Source organism: Gymnogyps californianus, chromosome 13, assembly GCF_018139145.2.
Source record: "Gymnogyps californianus isolate 813 chromosome 13, ASM1813914v2, whole genome shotgun sequence".
In the NCBI taxonomy this organism is placed as follows: Eukaryota; Metazoa; Chordata; class Aves; order Accipitriformes; family Cathartidae; genus Gymnogyps; species Gymnogyps californianus.
The window spans coordinates 477849-496506 of NC_059483.1; the positions used below are offsets into that span (position 1 = coordinate 477849).

Consider the following 18658-nt stretch of genomic DNA (forward strand, 5'->3'; position numbering starts at 1 on the left):
CCCATATTCCATGACACGTCCTAAAGTCAGCAAGTGAAATGCGTGTTTTCCCACCGTGACCCCTGACAGACCCTCGGTCGCCTCCCCCGGGCGGCGGGGACGGCCGAGGCACTTGCCGGGGAGGAGTGGAACAACGCTGGGCTCAGCCCCGAGCGCTCGGGGCTGGGTGGCCCTGCAGAGCGGGAGGGAGACAAAACCGGGTCCTGTCCCGGATAGGTGTTCTGCTGCTGATCGCATGCGGTGGAAATCCCAGGTTCAGGTCTGGGAGGACACAAAAGCTGACGGAGCCCAAATCTGACCCGACGGTGTGAGTGAACCGGGTTTGGCTCTGTCCAGCCCCCGGTGAACAAATCCTCCCGACACACACCTCGTCTCGAGAGGCAGAGGAGCTCAGCGCCCAGGCTGTCACCTTCAGCGCAGAGCCAGCGCCTGCAGCTTGTTAGTCCTCATTACTATTAAAGCTCATTATTGCTCTCTCTTCAGATGAACGCCATGAAGCGAAGGGTTGCTGCCGTTTCCCTAGCCTTTCCAGGGCTAAGCAGGCCATTTAATTCAATGAAGCTATTGCTCTGCACCCTATGTAAGCGGCTACAGCACTTACATTGAACTCAGGTAAGACGGCAGTGTTATTTGTATGATTCCTTCTACCCTTGTGGGGCAGAAGACGCTGAGAAAAGGGAGTCCCCTGTGACATCCACGACCCCTGAAATACACTGCACACCTATGTACAATGTGATACATGGATGTGAAAATAGCAAAAAGACTACTGCTTAGGTAGAAAGATGGAACGGCTGACATTCAAGTGATAGAAGTACCCCAATCTTTAACTGTATGGTGTTTACATTTTAAAACAGAGTGTTGAAAGGTCATTTTAACTATTTAGGCTGTTTGATTACCTTTTCTTTTCCACTCTCCTCAGGTTGCTCCATCTCTCTTTGCTTTACCACTATTTCTGCTCAGTTTCAGTGTCACATTCACTGGTGGGTGAAGCACTTTGGGTGCCTGTTCTACTGGGTTATCCAGATAGTCCAAAGAAAAAGCTGGTTTCATTTGTATAAAGATTCGTGTGAATGTTCCCATCAGTACGCAGTTTTGTAACAATGCGTATTTTACATCATTGATTTTGTGGGGAGTTCAGACACAATTACATATACATGCACAGAAGCATGCAGATTGTACAGACAGTATCTTTGCAGGCAAAACTGAAACCGCCTGATAGCTCTCCTTTTCTGCTTTTCTGCTACAAAATTCAAAATGCTACAACTAGTCCAGTATAGGACTTGCTGACATTTTAAATGTATATGTGTGCACATGTCTTTTTTTATACAGGTATGTGTACATGTGTGACTTTTAACTTCTGGCTTATCTCTAAGATTAATTAATGTGTTGACTGCACATGAGAAATGTGTAAACCTTTAAGACTGTTGGGGTCACCAAGGAAATGTCAAGAACGAGATCACACTGTTTACAATATGTCCAAAAATATACACCACCAGAAGACACCCCACAAGTGACATTATAATGAGACACCTATTAGAGGCAATGTGAAACACATGCTGCTGGATGCCGCACGTCAAAGATTTATCTCGAAATTGCAGCTAGCAGGCCATTGGAAGACATAGGTATGAAAATAATTCAGGTGTCCTAGTAAAAAGGAGTGGGCACATACATTTGTAACTAATGCCTGCTAGTAAGTTACTCGGAGAGGCTGATCCTGCACCTCTATTCAAATGCCGGGACACGGCGCAAGAGCTGCAGGATCTGATCAGCCCGTGTGGAGCGCAGCGAGGTCGAGGAGGGTCTTCCCGTAATGGCCGAGTGCTGCCTTGCCTTTACTGGAAGCGGCACAGGCACATTGTGGGCAAGGTTGGGAGCGCAGGTGGGGTGCAAGGGAAGGGCTTGGGGCTGGCCGCAGGTGGGTCGCTGGCAGGGACCTCTGGGCTGGAGTTCAAGCAGGGCAGCACAGGGTGTGAAGGTTAGGGTGCTGGAGGACGGGAGTGATGGGCCGGGGCTGGGTAGACGCCAGGAGGGTCCCCGGTGGTAGTACCCAGGTGCTGGTACCCAGCTCGGTTTACTGCCGGGTGCGGTAATTACTGCTCAGGTAGGTTTTGGAGATGATGCGGTCAAGGGCTATCTGAACAAGGCTCGTGGCTGGGACGGGCTGGCGTTACGAGGCTGGGGTTAAAACCAGCTGAGGATCCGGCGAGCAGAGGCTGTGAGTCAGCACTACAGCTGGATGCAGGAGCTACGGGACGGTGCGCAGGGCTGCGTTTGGCAAGCGCTAGATGCCTGGCCGAGGGTCATAGCAACGACAAGTGACTTGAAGCTGGGGCTGACCTTGGCAGAAGCCGATGAATTCGCATGGGCCCTGGGTCCGGCAGCGTCTGCGGAGCCGGTTCAGGGCAGGTGGCGGCCGCGGCTGCTCAGCTGGGATTAGGAGGGGGCCTGTCGGAGGGAACTGAGGATGTAGGATGGAGCCGGGAGGTGCCACCTGGGGTATACAGAGGTTTACCAGCAACGGGCCCTGCCCAGCGGAGGGCACATCTGGAGCTGGTCTGGGGACTGCTCTGTTCAGCCCGGTGGAGGTGCTTAGAGCTGGACACACCAAATACAGAGTTGACTCAGAGCTCGGTGCAACACGGTGTATCTTTTAAAGCAATACGAGATTTTAACCAAAGTGCTTAGGATTGTATTGAGATGTACAAAGCAAGCAATAATTTTACAATTAACCACATTTAACCCTTTCACTTCAAAGCACGTAATGAGCATCAGCACTGAAGCCTCAACAAGCCCAGTGAACATGGGAGAGAATAACATTGAAGCCACTCAGGTAAGTCAAATTGGTTGGAATTAACAAGGGTAGTGTGGGCTATAATAATATATTTACAGCCTGGTGATTATACTGTGGGAAGGAAGGGAAGGGAATTAAATCCCTGCTTAGTTTAAGCTGCATTTTAGTGCAGCCAGTTCTTCAGTAGTACACAGTTAAAAATGTAGTCTGTCAAATCCCGCTGACATATTTTGGCAATAGATATTTCCTCTAATTGAAAGCAATTGTTGTGTTGTAAGCTTTCCCCTTTCCCATTTGTTTTGGTTAACAAGTAGTGGTGGCCTGTCTACTTCAGCACGTATTGAGCAACTGCTCACTGGAAAGTTAGCATATTGCAAAGAGTGCGGCACGATCCTGCCTGACTTCATAAGGAAAAACTTCCTCCAGGCTTCAGCGGAGGATGTTTGAACAAAGCTGGTAGGATCAGCCTTGCTGATTGTTATTGCAGGGCTTTGCTCTTTGGGTCAGCTAGGGCCTTCATGTGTGAATCCCGGGGTAAAAACCAGGCTCGCTTCCAACGCAGCCAAGCTTTGTTTTGAACAATCAGCATGGCCCCCGCTGTGAATCCCACGAGGGGATGCTCTGCTTTATGTTGCATTCGCTTCCTTTGCTCGGAGCCAAGTACTGCATCCTACACTGCTGGAACGCAGTCAAGACGCGCAGGGCCTGCGCAGACGGCCTGACGCAGACTAGACGTGGCCGGCCCCTGTTGTGACGGGCGCTGCTGCCGCTCCAGCAGGAGCTTTTAAAGCCGTGGGCGGGCAGGGCCCTGCGGCCCTGGGGGGGCTTAACAAGCCCCTGCTCGGCCAGTCCAGGCAAAACGATGCTAAAACCACCGCTGCCCGCAGCGACTGCGCCAGCGCTGCTGCTTCCCTGCGGCGTGAGCAGCGGGGCACCGCCGTGGCGCGTCACGAGCCGGGCAGCAGTGTTTGCGGCTCTCGGGACCTGGTGGGGAGCAGCTGCCCGGCCCCAGCGGGGCGTCGAGGCCGGTGCTGAGTTGGGACCTGCAAAGCAGGGCCTGTGCACCAAGGTGCCGGGGGCTCGCATCCTCCCACCTCTGTGCTCTGGGGAACGTGTCTGTGCTGTCCTCGTAGGACGTCAGTCAGGGTGCTCGGTCTTGAAACACCCTTTATCTGACACCCCTCTGAAGCTCAGAGATGTGCCACGTACCTCAGTTTCCCCGGAGTTCAGAGCAGGACTGGATGAAACCCTCCTTTACCCTGTAGTCACATCGAGCCTGATCATCTTGCCAGAAACCCCCTCAGGCTGGTGCTGGTCGGGACCCAGCCGAAGAAGGGACCTTATTCTGCCATGCACACCTGCACCCATGCCTGCCTGTGACGCCCCTCGGTCTGCATTGACAAGGGACAGGTATGGACGAGAGACCATTAGCGTAGCGAGGCTGGGGCTCGAAGGGATTGTGTCTTCATCCGACCACTAGCCCCAGCACGTGCTGGATTTCCCACAGAGCAGAGCTGGAGACGCATTTGAGCTCACGAGCCATGTTTCCAGCCCTGACTGGTGTGAAGCTGGGGGAATTGAGTGCTGAGCCCTTCCTAAGCCTCTAAGGAAAATAAAAGCAACAGGTCACCAAGGAGACCTGCAGGAAAACTGGAGAACCTGCTGCTTTTGCATCCCGGCTGAGGGCCCAAACGGTGAAAGCACTCCTTTCCACCCACAGCACCCGGGTCAAACCCCAGCACAGGCTACAAAAGACACATTTTTTTATTGCCTTGTGATAAACCTCCTGGTCTGGAAAATCCTGCCGTTATTGTGTGTGTGAACTTTCACCAGCACCGAATCTGTCATTAACCTAGAAGGAGACCTTTTCATGCTCACAACCTCTGTCTGCACAGCTCCTCTCTGGAGGCGAATCCCTCATGGTGAACACGTCAGCCGGCTGCACGCTGCAGACAAGGTTATGACTGCATTACATACTCTGAAGGGAGCAATGCTCTATATTACACTGGGAAAGGTTCATCTTTGAAAACAAAGAGGCGTGAGGAAAAAAAAGCGTGATTTTAACCAGAAAGTGCCTCAGGTCCCCATAAATCCCTCTCCCCCTTGCTCAGACCAGGGCTGGAGGCCGGCAGCAGGGTGGCAGCGGAGCATGCTGCGCCCGTGCGATTCCTGCTACAGCCATTTTCAGCGAAGCCTGAGACCACACCGGAGCGTGTGTTTAGATTAAAGGACGTTTGGGAAGTGACCTTGCCTTAATCTTTCTGCTAAGCACCTAACAGACTCCCAGTGTGCTAAATCATTAGTAATAACAGTAATGACAATCTAGCTGCCTTCTCCATGAGCAGTGCCTGCGATACAGATTAATAACAATAAATAGGGACTCGGTCCACGCTCATCCAAAAATATACCAAGGATTGCTAGTCAGTCTATTTCCAAGCCCTCTGTTATTTCTGAGTGCCCTGAAGTGCCTTAGTGAGTACTTTGCTGATGCGTCCCGCCTGATGACACAAGACACTAACAACTGACTGGACAAAGGCAGGGTGGCCGGCAGGACTGGAGAGCATCAGATGAGTGTGGTGCTCAGGGAACAGCTCTTGTTCAGGCAACGACTTCTCTGTGTCCAAGTGCTTCTCAGCTCCTCCTCAGCTCCCCTTGCGTTTCCCTGGTGCATGGCTCCTCTCCGTTCGGAAACGCCGCTCCAGGGAGAGCCCTGTCCTGGCCGGCTCTGGGCTGGGCCAGTGGAGACCACACGGGACCGCTCCGCTCTTGCCGACCTCTTACACCTCTCCTCTCGGATAACTGCTAGCGGCCTCCCTCAGGATGAGGAAAAAGCAGGAGCTGGACCCCTGCTCTGATCCAGTACCACTATTCAATGGCCATTTTCCACCAGTATGGGTTTCTGAGAGGGAAAGCGAGCGGCCAAAAGGATTCAAAACATGTGTCTGCTAAGCATTTGTGAACGCACCTTGTGGTCTCCTGCCAACCTGCCCTGCAATCATATAGAAAATGACCCAAATTGCACACTTCGAGGCGAGCGGCGGTCCCGCACGCCCGTCCCGCAGGCAGCACCTCTCCTCCGGCCCGCCGCCAGCTGCCGGTGTTCGCTGAGAGCTGCCGAGCCCAACCTGGCCATCTCCGGCGTGCAAAGCTGAACTTTCTTCCCAAATCCACAGAGCGCTTTATGGGTACCTCGCAGATAAACCCTGCTAAATAAATAGATGTTTATACTCCCTTTATTAAAGCGATTAGATCCTGGTTTTTGACAGTGTTGAGTCAATATAACCTGAGTAATTGCATGAGTAACTCATGTTTCCCCTAAAGGGCAACTGTTCTCGTGTAAATATATTTATTAATAATTAAAGTGGTTTTGAGTTCTTGTGCACACAGCCCCTCTTCCCCACAGAGATGTCTGAGAGGCTGTTATCTTTAAACCTGCACAGGAGTCAAACGGGAAGGGATTTTGGCAGGGGGGTGACGGTCTATGGCAAGAGGCATGTGGTTTAATTTTGACCTTTTTTTTCTTCTTGAACAAAAAATAATGGTGAGATCTGTGTATGAGAGATTTAAAAACCTCTACTACTCCATTAGGAGCATTACCCTGAAATACTCACTGGAGCTTCTAACAGCCCAGATAATAGGGGTGGGAAATCATTTCTGGAAAATATTCCCCTCAAAGCATCTTACCAGAGGATTGTTTCCTAACAACAACAACAATAAAATCTTTGTCAAATAATCCTTCAATACCACAAATATTTTGGCTTTAATTGTATCAGTGTAGATAACTGCTCGGCCTAGGAAATGGGAGTCAGAGCTCCTGGGGGATTTTTTCTGACAAAGCCAGTACTGGATACCTTTGGGTAAGTCACACATTTTTCAATGTTCTTTGGCCTAATTTTTTTTTTAACTGACTGTAATCTGGAACCTAATTTGTTATGCTTTAAAAGGCTGATTTCACATGGAAGATGCTCTACTATCAGGGTAAGCAGCCATAAGAAATCCTAAAATAGGCAGATTAAGGGTTTGGGATCATGGGGGTTTATTTCTATGCAATTAAAGACATGATCACATTTAAAAATTGCTAACTTGTAGTTTAAAAAAACCTCAACAACTGGGAGTCGCACATTTAAAAACAGCTAATAACTCTATTAATTAAGGATATGATTAGCAGAGACAATGAGTTAGATAGCACGAAAGCACAGCATTTAATTCAATGCACATTTTCGGTGGACATGGCGTGGCCAAGGCAGTTGTGTATTAATTAGTGCTCTGACGAGGGCGAGGAGGACAGGAAGGGGGAGAGGGAAATTGGCAGGTGTAGAAATGAGATTAGACAACAACAGAGGATTTTTCTCTCCAGAACAGAAGTCGTGCAGAATCCTCATCACCCTCGCTAACATGTTTTGTATAAACGAAGATACATGCCACGAGAACGGGCAGGGCAGCAAGGCACAGCTTGGGGACAGGGAGAGGGAGGACAGCTTTCCAGGGCTCGCCTGCGGAGCATTTCCAGGTGGTCGTGACCAAATACCAGCCTCAATTTCCTGCCCTTGCTTTAAATGCTGCTGGCTATTTGTGGATGGCAAGGTGCCTCCATGCTCAACCCTTACAAGGGGACCTGTGCCATTGTATTGATGTACTGCTGTAGCTGCATGGTGAAACCAAGCCTATGAGCTTCCCCTTTGCTTTCCTCCACCCCGCGGGTGCTCCAGCTAGGTTTCTGCTCTTAGTGGAAACTCAGGCTGGAGACAAGGATGCTGTGCCCACATCCTATAGCCGCTCCACTTGGCTGTCAGCTCTGCCACTGCTTCGGCTTGAAGCGTCCACACAGTGCTGAGCGCGCGCCACGACCAGGGTATTTGCCGTGCGCTGGAGCCCACCCGTGCCCCCTCTTGCATGGGGACCTGGATGTGCTGCCCAAGGAGTTGGGTCCTTCCTGGATGCGCTCTGAGCCTACGGCTCTGTGTCTGAGCCTACGGCTCTGAGCCTACTACCCCGTGTTGCGATGGTGCGGCAGGAGGCGAGCACGGGTCTGGGCAACTGCTCAGGGCTCTTCCACTTAGGCTGCACGGACATAAGCTACGTGGGCAAACAAAGCATCTGCTGCAGAGAGCATGGCCCTGGACAGTCTCCCGTCCCAGGACGGATCCTGACTTTCTCTGTATAGTCTCACCCAGTAGTGCTCCTCAGTCTCGGAGCGCGTTCCCCTCCACGACGAGGGGGTAAGTTCACGACGAGGGAAGAACTGCAGCAGATGTGAACTGACACCTTCACCCACGCAGGTAGAGCATTCCCACGCCGATAAGGGAGGGTGGACCAGAGGCTGCGCTATCTCGGGGCTGTTCCCCCCGCTGTGGATTCCAGCGGGTGGAATTCGGGAATATCATCACTTCTTTCCCTGTGTCTTTTTTTTCTCCACAGTTAAAAAAGAGCCCGTTGGAGGGCAGAGGAGACGCACAGTCTTATTTTGAACTGCGCTCTTGGCAAGTCCTGCGGGCAGAGCTTCTCCGGGGGTGGAGCCGGGCGGCGGCCCGCGCCTCGCCCCCCGCCCCGTTCCCCGGGGAGCTGTCCCCCCGGGCGGGCGGCAGCGGGTCCGGGGGGCGACCCGAGGCCGTGGCCGTGCGCGTGGCGGGCGCTGTCCCGGAGCCGCGCTGACACCCCCGACCCGCTGACACCCCCGACCCTCCCCCCCCCCGCGCTCCCCCAAGCGCGCAGCCCGCAGCGAGCGCGGCCGCCCGGACGGGACGGGCCCGGAGACCCCCGGCGCGGCGTCCGTGCTGCGGGGGAGGGGGGGGACATCCCCCCCCCCCCCCCCCCCCTTACGTGCTTGGCGTATTTGTCCACTCCACGTGCTGCCTGCCCCGGGGCCGGCCAGCCCGACCGCCGCTTCCTCGCGTCCCTGCCCCGAGCCCGGCTCACGGGGAGCGGTCGGGCCGGGGGCGGCTGGCGGGGGGCTGCGGGGGGCTGCCTATTCCGGCTCGCCGTGCCGTTCCGCAGCTGGGAAAAGTGCTTCTTCTTCCCCCCCCCACCCCCCCGGCCCGTTCTGCTCGAAAACGCGAAGGAGACAGCGGAGAGAAGGGCGGGGAGCCCGGAGGAGGCGCGTTGTCGGCAGCGGAGGAGCCGCTCCCGAGCCGGGGCGGGGGGGGGGGGCGCCTGCCCTGCCCGGTGCCGCCCGGTGCGCGGCCGGCCGGCGGCGCGGGAGAACCGCGGTAACTCCGCCGCGCTCCCGTGACGGCCCCGCACCGAGACCCAGCGAGTAACGGCGAGAGGGCGGTGGGCGGGGGCGGAGGGAGGGAGGGAGGGAGGGAGGGAGGCGCGGCCCCGAGCGCGCCCCGCCGCCCTCCGCCGCGCAGCGCCGCGCACCCGCCGCGCCCGCCACTTCCCGCGGGCGTCGCTCGGCGGCGGGCGCGCTGCCTCCGCAGGAAGCGGCCCCGCGGCCCGGCCCCTCCCGCCGCTCGGCGGCGGGCTCATGCACTCTGCGGCGCGGCGGCGCGGGCGGCGGGATGGCTCCGGCTGCGGCTCCGGCTCCGGCGGGCGCTGAGCCGCGGCCCCCCGCGCTGCTGCCGCTGCTGCCGCTGCTGCTGCCGCTGCTGCTGCCCGGCCGCGCCGCCGGCCTGGAGGTGCAGCGCAAGTTCCTCTCGCCCACCCCCACCAACAACTTCGCCCTGGACGGCCCCGGCTCCCGCGTCTACCTGGCGGCCGTCAACCGCCTCTTCCAGCTGTCGGGGGGCGAGCTGGCGCTGGAGGCGGAGGCGGCGGTGGGGCCGGTGCTGGACAGCCCGCTCTGCCACGCGCCGCAGCTGCCGCAGGCCTCCTGCGAGCACCCCAAGGTGCTCACCAACAACTACAACAAGATCCTGCAGCCCGACCCCGAGCAGGGCGTCCTCGTCGTCTGCGGCTCCATCTACCAGGGCCTCTGCCAGCTGCGCAGCATGGCCAACATCTCGGCGGTGGCCGTGCGCTTCCCGCCGGGCGGCAGCGACCCGGTCACCGTCTTCCCCAGCATGCTGAACGTGGCGGCCAACCACCCCAACGCCTCCACCGTGGGGCTGGTGCTGCGCCGCGGCGGCGGCGGCGGCGGGGCGCGGCTGCTGGTGGCCGCCACCTACACCGGCTTCGGCAGCCCCTTCTTCCCCCGCAACCGCAGCCTGGAGGACCACCGCTTCGAGAACACGCCCGAGATCGCCATCCGCGCCCTCAACGCCCGCGGCGACCTGGCCAAGCTCTTCACCTTCGACATCAACCCCTCCGACGACAACATCTTCAAGATCAAGCAGGGCGCCAAGGCGCGGCACAAGCTCAGCTTCGTCCGCGCCTTCCTGCAGCGCGGCGCCGCGCCGCCCGCCCGCCGCCCCTACGCCTACCTGGCGCTCAACAGCGAGGCCAACGCGGGCGACAAGGAGAGCCCCTCGCACAGCCTGCTGGCCCGCATCTGCCTGGGCGAGGCGGCCGAGGCCACCCTCAACGGCAGCGGCGAGACCAAGAAGCTGACCGAGTCCTACATCCAGCTGGGGCTGCGCTGCGGCGGCGCCGCCGACGCCTTCACCCGCCTCGTCTCCGTCTTCCCGGCGCGGGCGGCCTGGCGCAGCCCCGCCGCCCCCGGCCCGGCCCCGCCGCCCGCCGAGGAGCTGCTCTTCGGCGTCTTCGAGCGGGCCGGGGCCGCCGGCGGCGGCGGCGGCGGGGGGGGGCGGCCGCAGTCCGCGCTCTGCGTCTTCCGCTTCGCCGAGATCGAGGAGACGATCCGGGCTGCCCGCAACTCCTGCTTCGTCAGCCCGGGCGCCGGCATGGTCACCGTGCTGGACAGCGTGGTGCAGGGCACCGGCCCGGCCTGCGAGAAGAGGAACATACAGGTACGGGCGGGCAACGGGCGGCGGGCACCTGCCGGCGCCGGGGCGGGGGGAGCGGGGACGGGGCGTCCCGGGACGGGACGGGACGGGCGCGGGGAGCCGGTGGCCGGCGGGAGGCAGCGGCCCCGTCCCGTCCCGTCCCGTCCCGCCGCTGCCGCCGCCGCGCCGCCTCCCCGGGGCGGGACCGCGTCCCGCGGCCGGAGCCGCTGCGGGCGGGCGGGTGCGCTCCGCTCCCCGCGCTGCGCTCTCTCGCAGCCCCGCGCCGTTCCGCGTTCGCGCGGGAGCCGTGTCGCACCGGGTCACGCCGTCGAAGCCGGTTGCGTCCCGGCTGCTTCCCCCTGCAGCCCAAGCGTGCGGCGGGGCTCGTACCGAACAGAGAACGTGCGTGTGTTGGGGTGTGTGTGTGGGGGGGAGACCCCCCCGTCTGTCAGGGGACGCCGTCGTTCCCACGCCCCTGTCCCCGGTGAGCCGCGGTGACTCGCGGGCGCGCAGCCCCCGCGCCCCGGTGGGTGCCCCTGCGCGGCCGGGAGGGCGGCGAGCATCGCCAGCCCAGCCGATCCCTTCCCACGTCCCGTCCCGCGGCCGCGGCCGGACAGCCCTGCCAGGGGACACGCACACACAGGCTGCCTTGTTTCGGTGCGTTCCGGGTAAAAGTTTGCCATTGTCACAGTTTGTTACCGAGCGGCCGTAAATGTTAACGCCAGATAAAGACGCCTGTTTTCCCTTTCGCTAAAGGCATGCGATGCTTGGGAAAAAAAAGAAAGAAAGAAAGAAAAAAGGGCTGCTTTAACACTGCATTTTTCCCTTCCTCTGGGAAGGATGCATAACTCAGCTCCATCAAAGATCGTAAAAACATCTGTTTGATTTCAAAGGCAAGATAGAGCGTTTGGGCTTGGGCTTCCCTGTGCAATGCCAGTGGCAAAGAGAGAAAGGTTTCCCATGGTAACCGAAGTGTTTAGTGTGGCATCTCCACACTGTGTTAAAATATGTAGTCTTAATGCACTGGTTCATAGACCTACTCTAGCAAAGTTGAATAGTTTTTCCCTGGTGGCAGAGTACAAGCTGCCTGACAGCCAGGAAATCTGGTAGTTGTCCTGGCTTTTGAGTTAATTCCACAAAGACTCGGTGCATTAAACACTGGGAGCCCAGTCCTGAAGCCTCGGCATGGTCACGGCTCTCAGAGGAGTCACTGGGAGTCAGGAATCCTATTTACGGGACGGGAAGGCACCCGCAGTTCCTGTTGGCTGTGGCTGAAGCTCAGCATCCCTGCAAATCAGCCCCTCAGCCCCTGGCAAGATTGAACTATCTCTACCAGGCGGGTCAAGAGGAGGCATTGTGGCTGAGACTTCTGGAGGGTGCTTAGAGAGTTAACAGCCTAGTTGTGTCTGAAAGTCAATGGCAGAAAGACACCCGCTTCCCTTGAGCTTCCTCAGTGCTCCAGGACTGTTGGGAAGATACTGGTTTTTCTGACTTTTGTTCAGTGAAGAAAATAATCATCACTAACACCGGTCTATTAATGCTGAAAATATCAAGTGCTATATCCAGTAAGGTATTTAGACAGCTAATTCCCTAGTAACTCCGGGGAGACTCAGCGCAGAAATGAGGTTTCGCTCCGTCTTTGGGTCTGGCCCGTAATGCTGTTCTGCTGTAAAGCGTGCTCCGGGTAGCAGTCCTTCTCTCTGAGCGCTCCCTGGGTAGGCGGGGAAGGCGACTAGGAGCGTGTTGTCAGTTGATGCCACAGAGGCAGTCTGTGAAGGACGGCTGTGTTCTCGAAGGGCTGAGTGATAAGGGACGTGAGATTCAGAGGAGCAAGCTAGAAATCACTGAGCCTCGCCAGTCCTACAGAAGGCAGTAGAAACCCTCCATGTTTACCGTTGCGGTGAGGTCAGGCTGTGAGAAAATTTGTTCGCATGGAGACAGGAGTATGGCTGGTGGTTATATAGGGTGGACGGGGAAAACTGGGTTCTAGTCCCGGCTGACACCGCTGCTGTGTCACTGACCTTGAACCAGTCATTTAACCCTAGGTGCCTCTGTTCCCTGATTTGCCGCATACTCCGGTATTTATTACTATTATTCAGAAACCTAACTCACATGTAGTGTAAGACTGCATTTGTAAAGCTGCTTTGAGGTCCTTTGATGTCAAGTACAGCAGGATATAAATGAAGCATACCATTAATTTTCGGTCATGCCTAATATTTCTACGCTTCCCATTTATTTGAAGCATATTCCTCTAAAACCGCTGACCAAGCCTGCTGGGAAGCCTTCCTACCAGTCAGAAGGAGAGCCTTTCATTTTTTTTTGCCTTTTACTTAATCATTAGAATTGCCAACAAGTTAACAAGCTGTTTTCGTTTTCAAGTCCCAGAGTGGCAGTGTCAAGAGAAGAGTTGTAATATTGTGTTTCTTTGTGCTGCAAAAACCTAACATCAATTTCCACCTTCAAGACAATGAAATACTCTAATACATTTTGTGTCCCAGCCCTGGGAACGCAGCAGGAAAATGTATTAAAGCAGCAGCTGGTTTGGCGGAGCAGATCAGCATCTAGCTGCCTTCCCATTATGAGCTCCACTTCTCCACCCGTTAGTGGGTTTCCAGGTTTTCTTTTGCCTATGCATCACTGATAGGTGCTCCGGTATTATCAAAATTGTGGTTCATTAGTTCTTCCTGTGGACTCGGTGGTTGGGTTTTAAGCTCCTTCTGGAAGAAAAAATAAAAACCTAATGACGGCCTGATTCATTCCGAGCGCGTGTTCGGCTGAAGTAGTCGGTTGTTACAAATACGGAGCATGGGCTGTTAGGCGTAATGCGGTGTGAAAGGAAAATCATTGCCCCCTTGTGTGCTCTTCTGTCTAATTGAATGCTCCTCTCCTGCAGCACTCGGCTGTGACTCAGCCAGGGAGCTGCAGCACTTGGCCGCCAGTGATGGGTTTCGGGAGCGGGCCCTCGGCACGCCGGCCGTCCCCGGCCGTCCCCACAGCACCGCTGCGGCAGCGCTCGCCAGTGAGGGGCCAGGCTCATTACCCCTCAGCATCATGACGAGAGGTCCGACACTGAACAGCGGGGCTTCGTCCCTGTGCCGGGGAGCGCTCTCGAGCGGTTGTGGTCAGCGTGGTGGCAGCCGCTTGTTCAGCTCCCGCTGTGACCGCGTGGGACCGGCCACGCAGGGTGCTGCGGGCGGCGGATGGGGCAGGTGGACCTGGGGACAGCACGTCTCCGCCGGCTGGCAAGGGAGCCCGGGTGGCCGGTTAGCCTGCGCCCCCACTGCTGGGCAAGGGGAGTCGCCAGCTCGGCCCGGGAATGGGCCCCTTGCTTTGGTGGAAGCGCTAACTTGCAGTTAAGCACATGCGTAACGGCTTTGTGAGCCGCGGAGAAAATGTGCAGAGGAGGATGGTCTGGGTCAGGAGTGGAGGCTGGTTGGTTGTTCTCAGTGAGTGCCGCTGAAAAGTCACTTACCGAGGAGGTGAATTCGCAGCGGCAGCTTAGGGCAAGGAGGATGTATTAGGGAAGGATTTAGTTTGATTGGGTTCTTGTACTGAGAGTGAGTGGGTGAGCTCTAGGATTGCTTTCCCTCAACAGAAATAGCTTTTTGTAATGAACTTTGTGTCAAATACTGGGCTGTCTTTGTAACACATGCAGTTAAAATGAAATAAGTCGCACGGAGTCACCACTGTGTTTTGCCCACTCGAAGCCCGGGTGGAATTTGGACCCAAGCCCCTAGGAGAGGAGTATGAGCTCTCTGTAGCAGACTGTCTTTAACGTCATTTGCAGCAATGCGCTGACAGAGCTTATCAAATCCCGAGGACACTGAGTGGGTTTACTTCATATTTGAACTATTCTGCCCCAGCAGGATTATGGCCCAGTAGGTTTGAAGGTCACACCGGCTGCGTGGCTGGAGCGCGGCTCAGCTGCGGTACGGCAGAGCCCTTGCGAAAGCAGAGGAGGCAAGACCCCGTCCCCAGCTTCCCGCTGGCCCACGAGGAGCGGCCGTGCGGGGCCTCCCAGCACCTTCCTCCTTGGTGCCACTGAAAATAAAGGTACGGCCACTCCTGCGGCGCGGGTGGCCATGCTGCATCCCTGCCACGTCCCAGCGGAGTGCAGCCCCCACGGCATCCTCTCGCCACTGCCCCGTCTCTCGGTCTGGCATTTGGGGCAGGGGGACACGACCAGGCACATTTGTGCTGCTCCAACAGGCAGCTGCCTTTTTGGCCAGGGAAATGAGGACGGCTACTGAGCGGTCCCAGCCCCGCTCTCCCAGCCGCGGTCACAGCAGAAGGGCAAGCGAATGTGGATTTCCAGGCATCTCTACAAACCTTCCCGCTCTGGGTGTCCAAGTGGTGGCTGACGTGAGGGTCTGAGTTTAACACAAAATAAAACGCACCACGTGACAAACAAGCACACTTGAGGAAAAGCTGAGCTGGTAACCCCATCCCACACTCCCAGCTGCGCCGGACTCCTTGTCTTCTGTGGTTTCCGCGCCGACCCCCACGCTCTCCTTCTAAAAACTCCCAGAGAGGTAACTAGGGAAAGCAGACTTGTATTCGTTAGACTTAGATTTGCTAGCCAGGGATCTGTATCTCTCCTGGGAAATGTTTTGGGGTCTGCAACTCAAAAAAGGCTGAAAATCCGGTTTGTTTCCTATGCTGAAAAACATAGGCACAGTAGCATGGGATAATGATGCGTTTCAGCATTAATTCTCAAGTTTCTGGCTCTTGTGGCTTTGTGTCAGATCCTGCATGCTCATTGAGCACAGTGTTTTGTGGTGTAATGATGAGATGCCCACCAGTGAGCTTTACTATAACGGGTTGTTAAATAAAACGAACTCCTTGGGTAGACTGTATAAACACTCTCAGTACATATGTATGCCTGGGCATGGAAATGTGGTTTGAAACGAGTCAGAAAATGTTCCCAAAGAAAAAAAACCTCATATACACGTGGGAATATGACAAAGCATCTACTTACTGTCCAAATATACTGTGGCATCTCTGTGGGATTGGGTTTTATAGGAGCTGAGTTACTTTGAAGTGCTGGTTTATACTAATTTAGAAATTCCAAACATGAAAATAAATGTGCTCTAACCTTACATCTACTCAAATAAATCTGGAGGATTAGCCACAGAAAGGAAACTGGGAATTTACACTTAATTTGTACATTAAAAATGAGGCAAGAGTTCTTGTAGCAGACTTTTAATTTCTGCTTTTCACAGAACGCCTTGTGTTTGGAGTTGCTAGCACGCACCTGAAGGTGCAAATGCCCCGTTACTGCAAAGCTGCACCGGGCTGTTGTATCACCATAATCTGTTTTGCTTCTGGATGTTGTTTTACAAGCAGTGGGAAGTCGGTGTTCCTCCAAGCCGCCGTCCGAGGGCTGGGCGGCGAGGGGCCGGTCTGCCCACGGAGGGGTCGGCAGGACCCGGGATGCCCCAGACAAGGGGTTCAGGCCACAGCCTGAGCTTTGCCAGGCTTTGCAAGACTTTAGACCCAGACTGGAGTACTGCATACCTGCTCCGTCTCTCACCTGGTATTAGCGAGTCATGGCCAGCTGTTGGGTATGTTTCCTTGGGAATTTACGTGGAAATACCACCTTCTGCTTGCAGTCAAGGCACACGCAGGCAGCTGGGAGCAGAGAGCAGGAGCCGTGTGAATCTCGTCCTTCCTGGGAAGGCAGGCTGAGCTCCGTGGGCTGCCTGTGCCTGGGGGCCTTCCCACTGCCGAGGGCCGGTGCAGCCCTGGCGCATTGTGCCGAGCAGGGGAGTCTCCTGGGGAGTGGGTCGGTGCCCCTGAGCCGAAGGTGGGTGGTGGGAACGCACCTCCCGGGGGCCCCGGCTCTCGCCCCTGCTTTCAGTCTCAAGCTCAAACAGATCCCACATCGCAAAGGGAAATTCGATCGAAGTGGCAGAAGTTTTTGTGCCTGGAAACCAGAAGTTGTGCTGCTTTAGGTGAGAGAACAGAAAGCGGCTCCTGGCTGTGGCAAAGCGCCCGCCTGCTCCTGGAGCGTTGGGCCCGTGCTGCCGGCTGCTGCTGGCTGGCCGGGCGAGGCGGGCGCCGGGTCCCTTTGCAGAGGGGGGTCAGAGCCCCCCTCGGGCTTCTGGAGAGCCGTAACCACAGCCGGCTGCACAGACCTTGTCATTCTTGGTGGCTAGACAGTCAGACTAATTTTGATCCATTGAGCTCGTCAAAGCTACTGTAACTAAATAATGATTTAGGTGGAAAACAGAAAAAGGATCATTTTGGCCAAGTCCAGTGTTGTGTGTGGAAGGTACATCACGGCCGGGAGGACGCTGGGGCACTCTGGAGAGGTGCTCATACGATCGTATGGAGGCGGTGATAGTATCTTGGCAGCAGTCCCTTCGTTCGGGGTTTTCAACCGCTTTTATTTGTGTAGCCCCAGACATTTTCCAGGGCAGGCGTTTGGCTCCCACACGTGAACGCAAACCTGCTCCCCAGGAGCCCCCACGGGTGCTAGCTTGGTGCTTGGCTGCGGTGGGTGGAAGTGAAGGGACTGGGACATCTCTTTTCTGATTTTTCAAAGTCTGTTTTACAGTGATCGAGAGAGAAGGTTGGTGGGGCTGAGGGCACCTGGAGAGCTGAATAAGGCACATAGAGATGTGGATGGGTGCCTGGGGATGCTGTAAAAACACCTCGCTACGCCTTGTAAATCCCAATAGGCTTCTATTTAAACTTGCAGGCAACTGCACCCTTGTGATATTCTGGTCTGATGACCTCTTCCAGCAAGCTGTTGGAAACATAATAGGTCTGAGCCCCTGGCTGCGGTAATTTAATGCAAACACCGGGCAAGCTAGAACCAGCAGCGGTTGGAAACGATCAATTGTAACCACCTGAGCGCCACCGCACGCTACCTACAGCAGCGCGGCTCTGCCTGCCGGCTCAGGCTCGTGCACGGCACGCGCGAGGGGTCGCCCGTTGCGGCCGGGGGCTCCCCAGCTGCAGGGGCTGCGTGCGCAAGCCCGTAAGGGCTCGTTTGCACCCAGGGGGTGATGGACGGGGGTCGGCATTCTTGACCAGGAGGAAGAAGCGGCTCCCTGGTCAGGGGCAGGAGGCTGATGCCCGGAGGCGTTACCGCCTGCGCTGTGCCCCTTGTGCGAGGAGCAACAGGGCTGTGCCTGCGGCGTTGCTGCAGCCCTGTGCGCTCGCAGATCCATTTGTTGTTGTGAACCCTCGGTACAGCGCACGGGTCTGGGCCGGAGGAGTGTTACTGCCCTTGTTTCACAGGGGGGAAGTAGGTGGTCAGAGAGCGCCTGATCTATGCCTTGTCGTTGATGAGATGCGTCACAGCATCAGGATTTTAGTTGAGGTGCCGAGTGCTGGAGTGCTGCTGTGTCACCGTCCCCAGCACACGTACCCAGGGGCACGGCGTGGCGGGGGGGTGAGCCAACCCCTGCATCTGCAGGAGGGATCCACTTTGCTGTTCCATTTCTTTTTCTTTTTTTGTTTTGTTTTTTATTGGGTTGGTAAGGAAATGATTGCAAGTCCTTATTTTCTTTTCAAGTTGGGCTCTAACACCTTGCAGCAAGTGGAGGAGGTGGCAGACTGTCTACGGCAATCTCCCACTTCGAGAGACCGGTAGAATTTATTGACATTTTTGAGCAGAGGGAGCAGTACTAATTTCTAACATCTGGATAGCAGCTCTGCTGGCAGCCACCGCTCCAGCAGAGCAGGGCCGGTGGGGGCGTGGGACGGCTCGCTCCCGAGAAGGCCGGTATCAAACAGAGCCTGGATGAGCCCCTGTTAGATGTGGTGCGCTGATGAGCAGGGCTGATATCAAAGCCCGTGATGATTTCGCCTCGTTACCCGCTGAGTGTCAGCCGGGCTTGTCCAGTGTGGGGAGCGTACGCTGGCTCCTCACGCAGATCTGTGCTGGGGGTTGGGACTGGGACGTCCCCAGGGATGGGGAGCACGGGGGCCGCAGCATCCTGCAGCAACAGGGGTGCAGCAGTGATGGTTTGTGGTCTGAGCAGAGCTGATCTGCTGTTGCCAGCCCCTGTGCCTTCCTCTCCAGTTCAGGATG

At 56.4% G+C, this 18658-nt stretch overlaps 1 protein-coding gene across 1 annotated transcript in view; it reads left to right on the forward strand.

Annotated features, from left to right (window-relative positions):
* The first annotated feature begins 9291 nt into the window (after positions 1–9291).
* Positions 9292–18658, forward strand: part of PLXND1 (plexin D1) — an 85952-nt gene continuing 76585 nt past the window's right edge. The window contains exon 1 of the mRNA XM_050904541.1: positions 9292–10638. Coding sequence (XP_050760498.1) covers positions 9292–10638 — 1347 coding nt within the window. The remainder of the gene's footprint in view (positions 10639–18658) is intronic.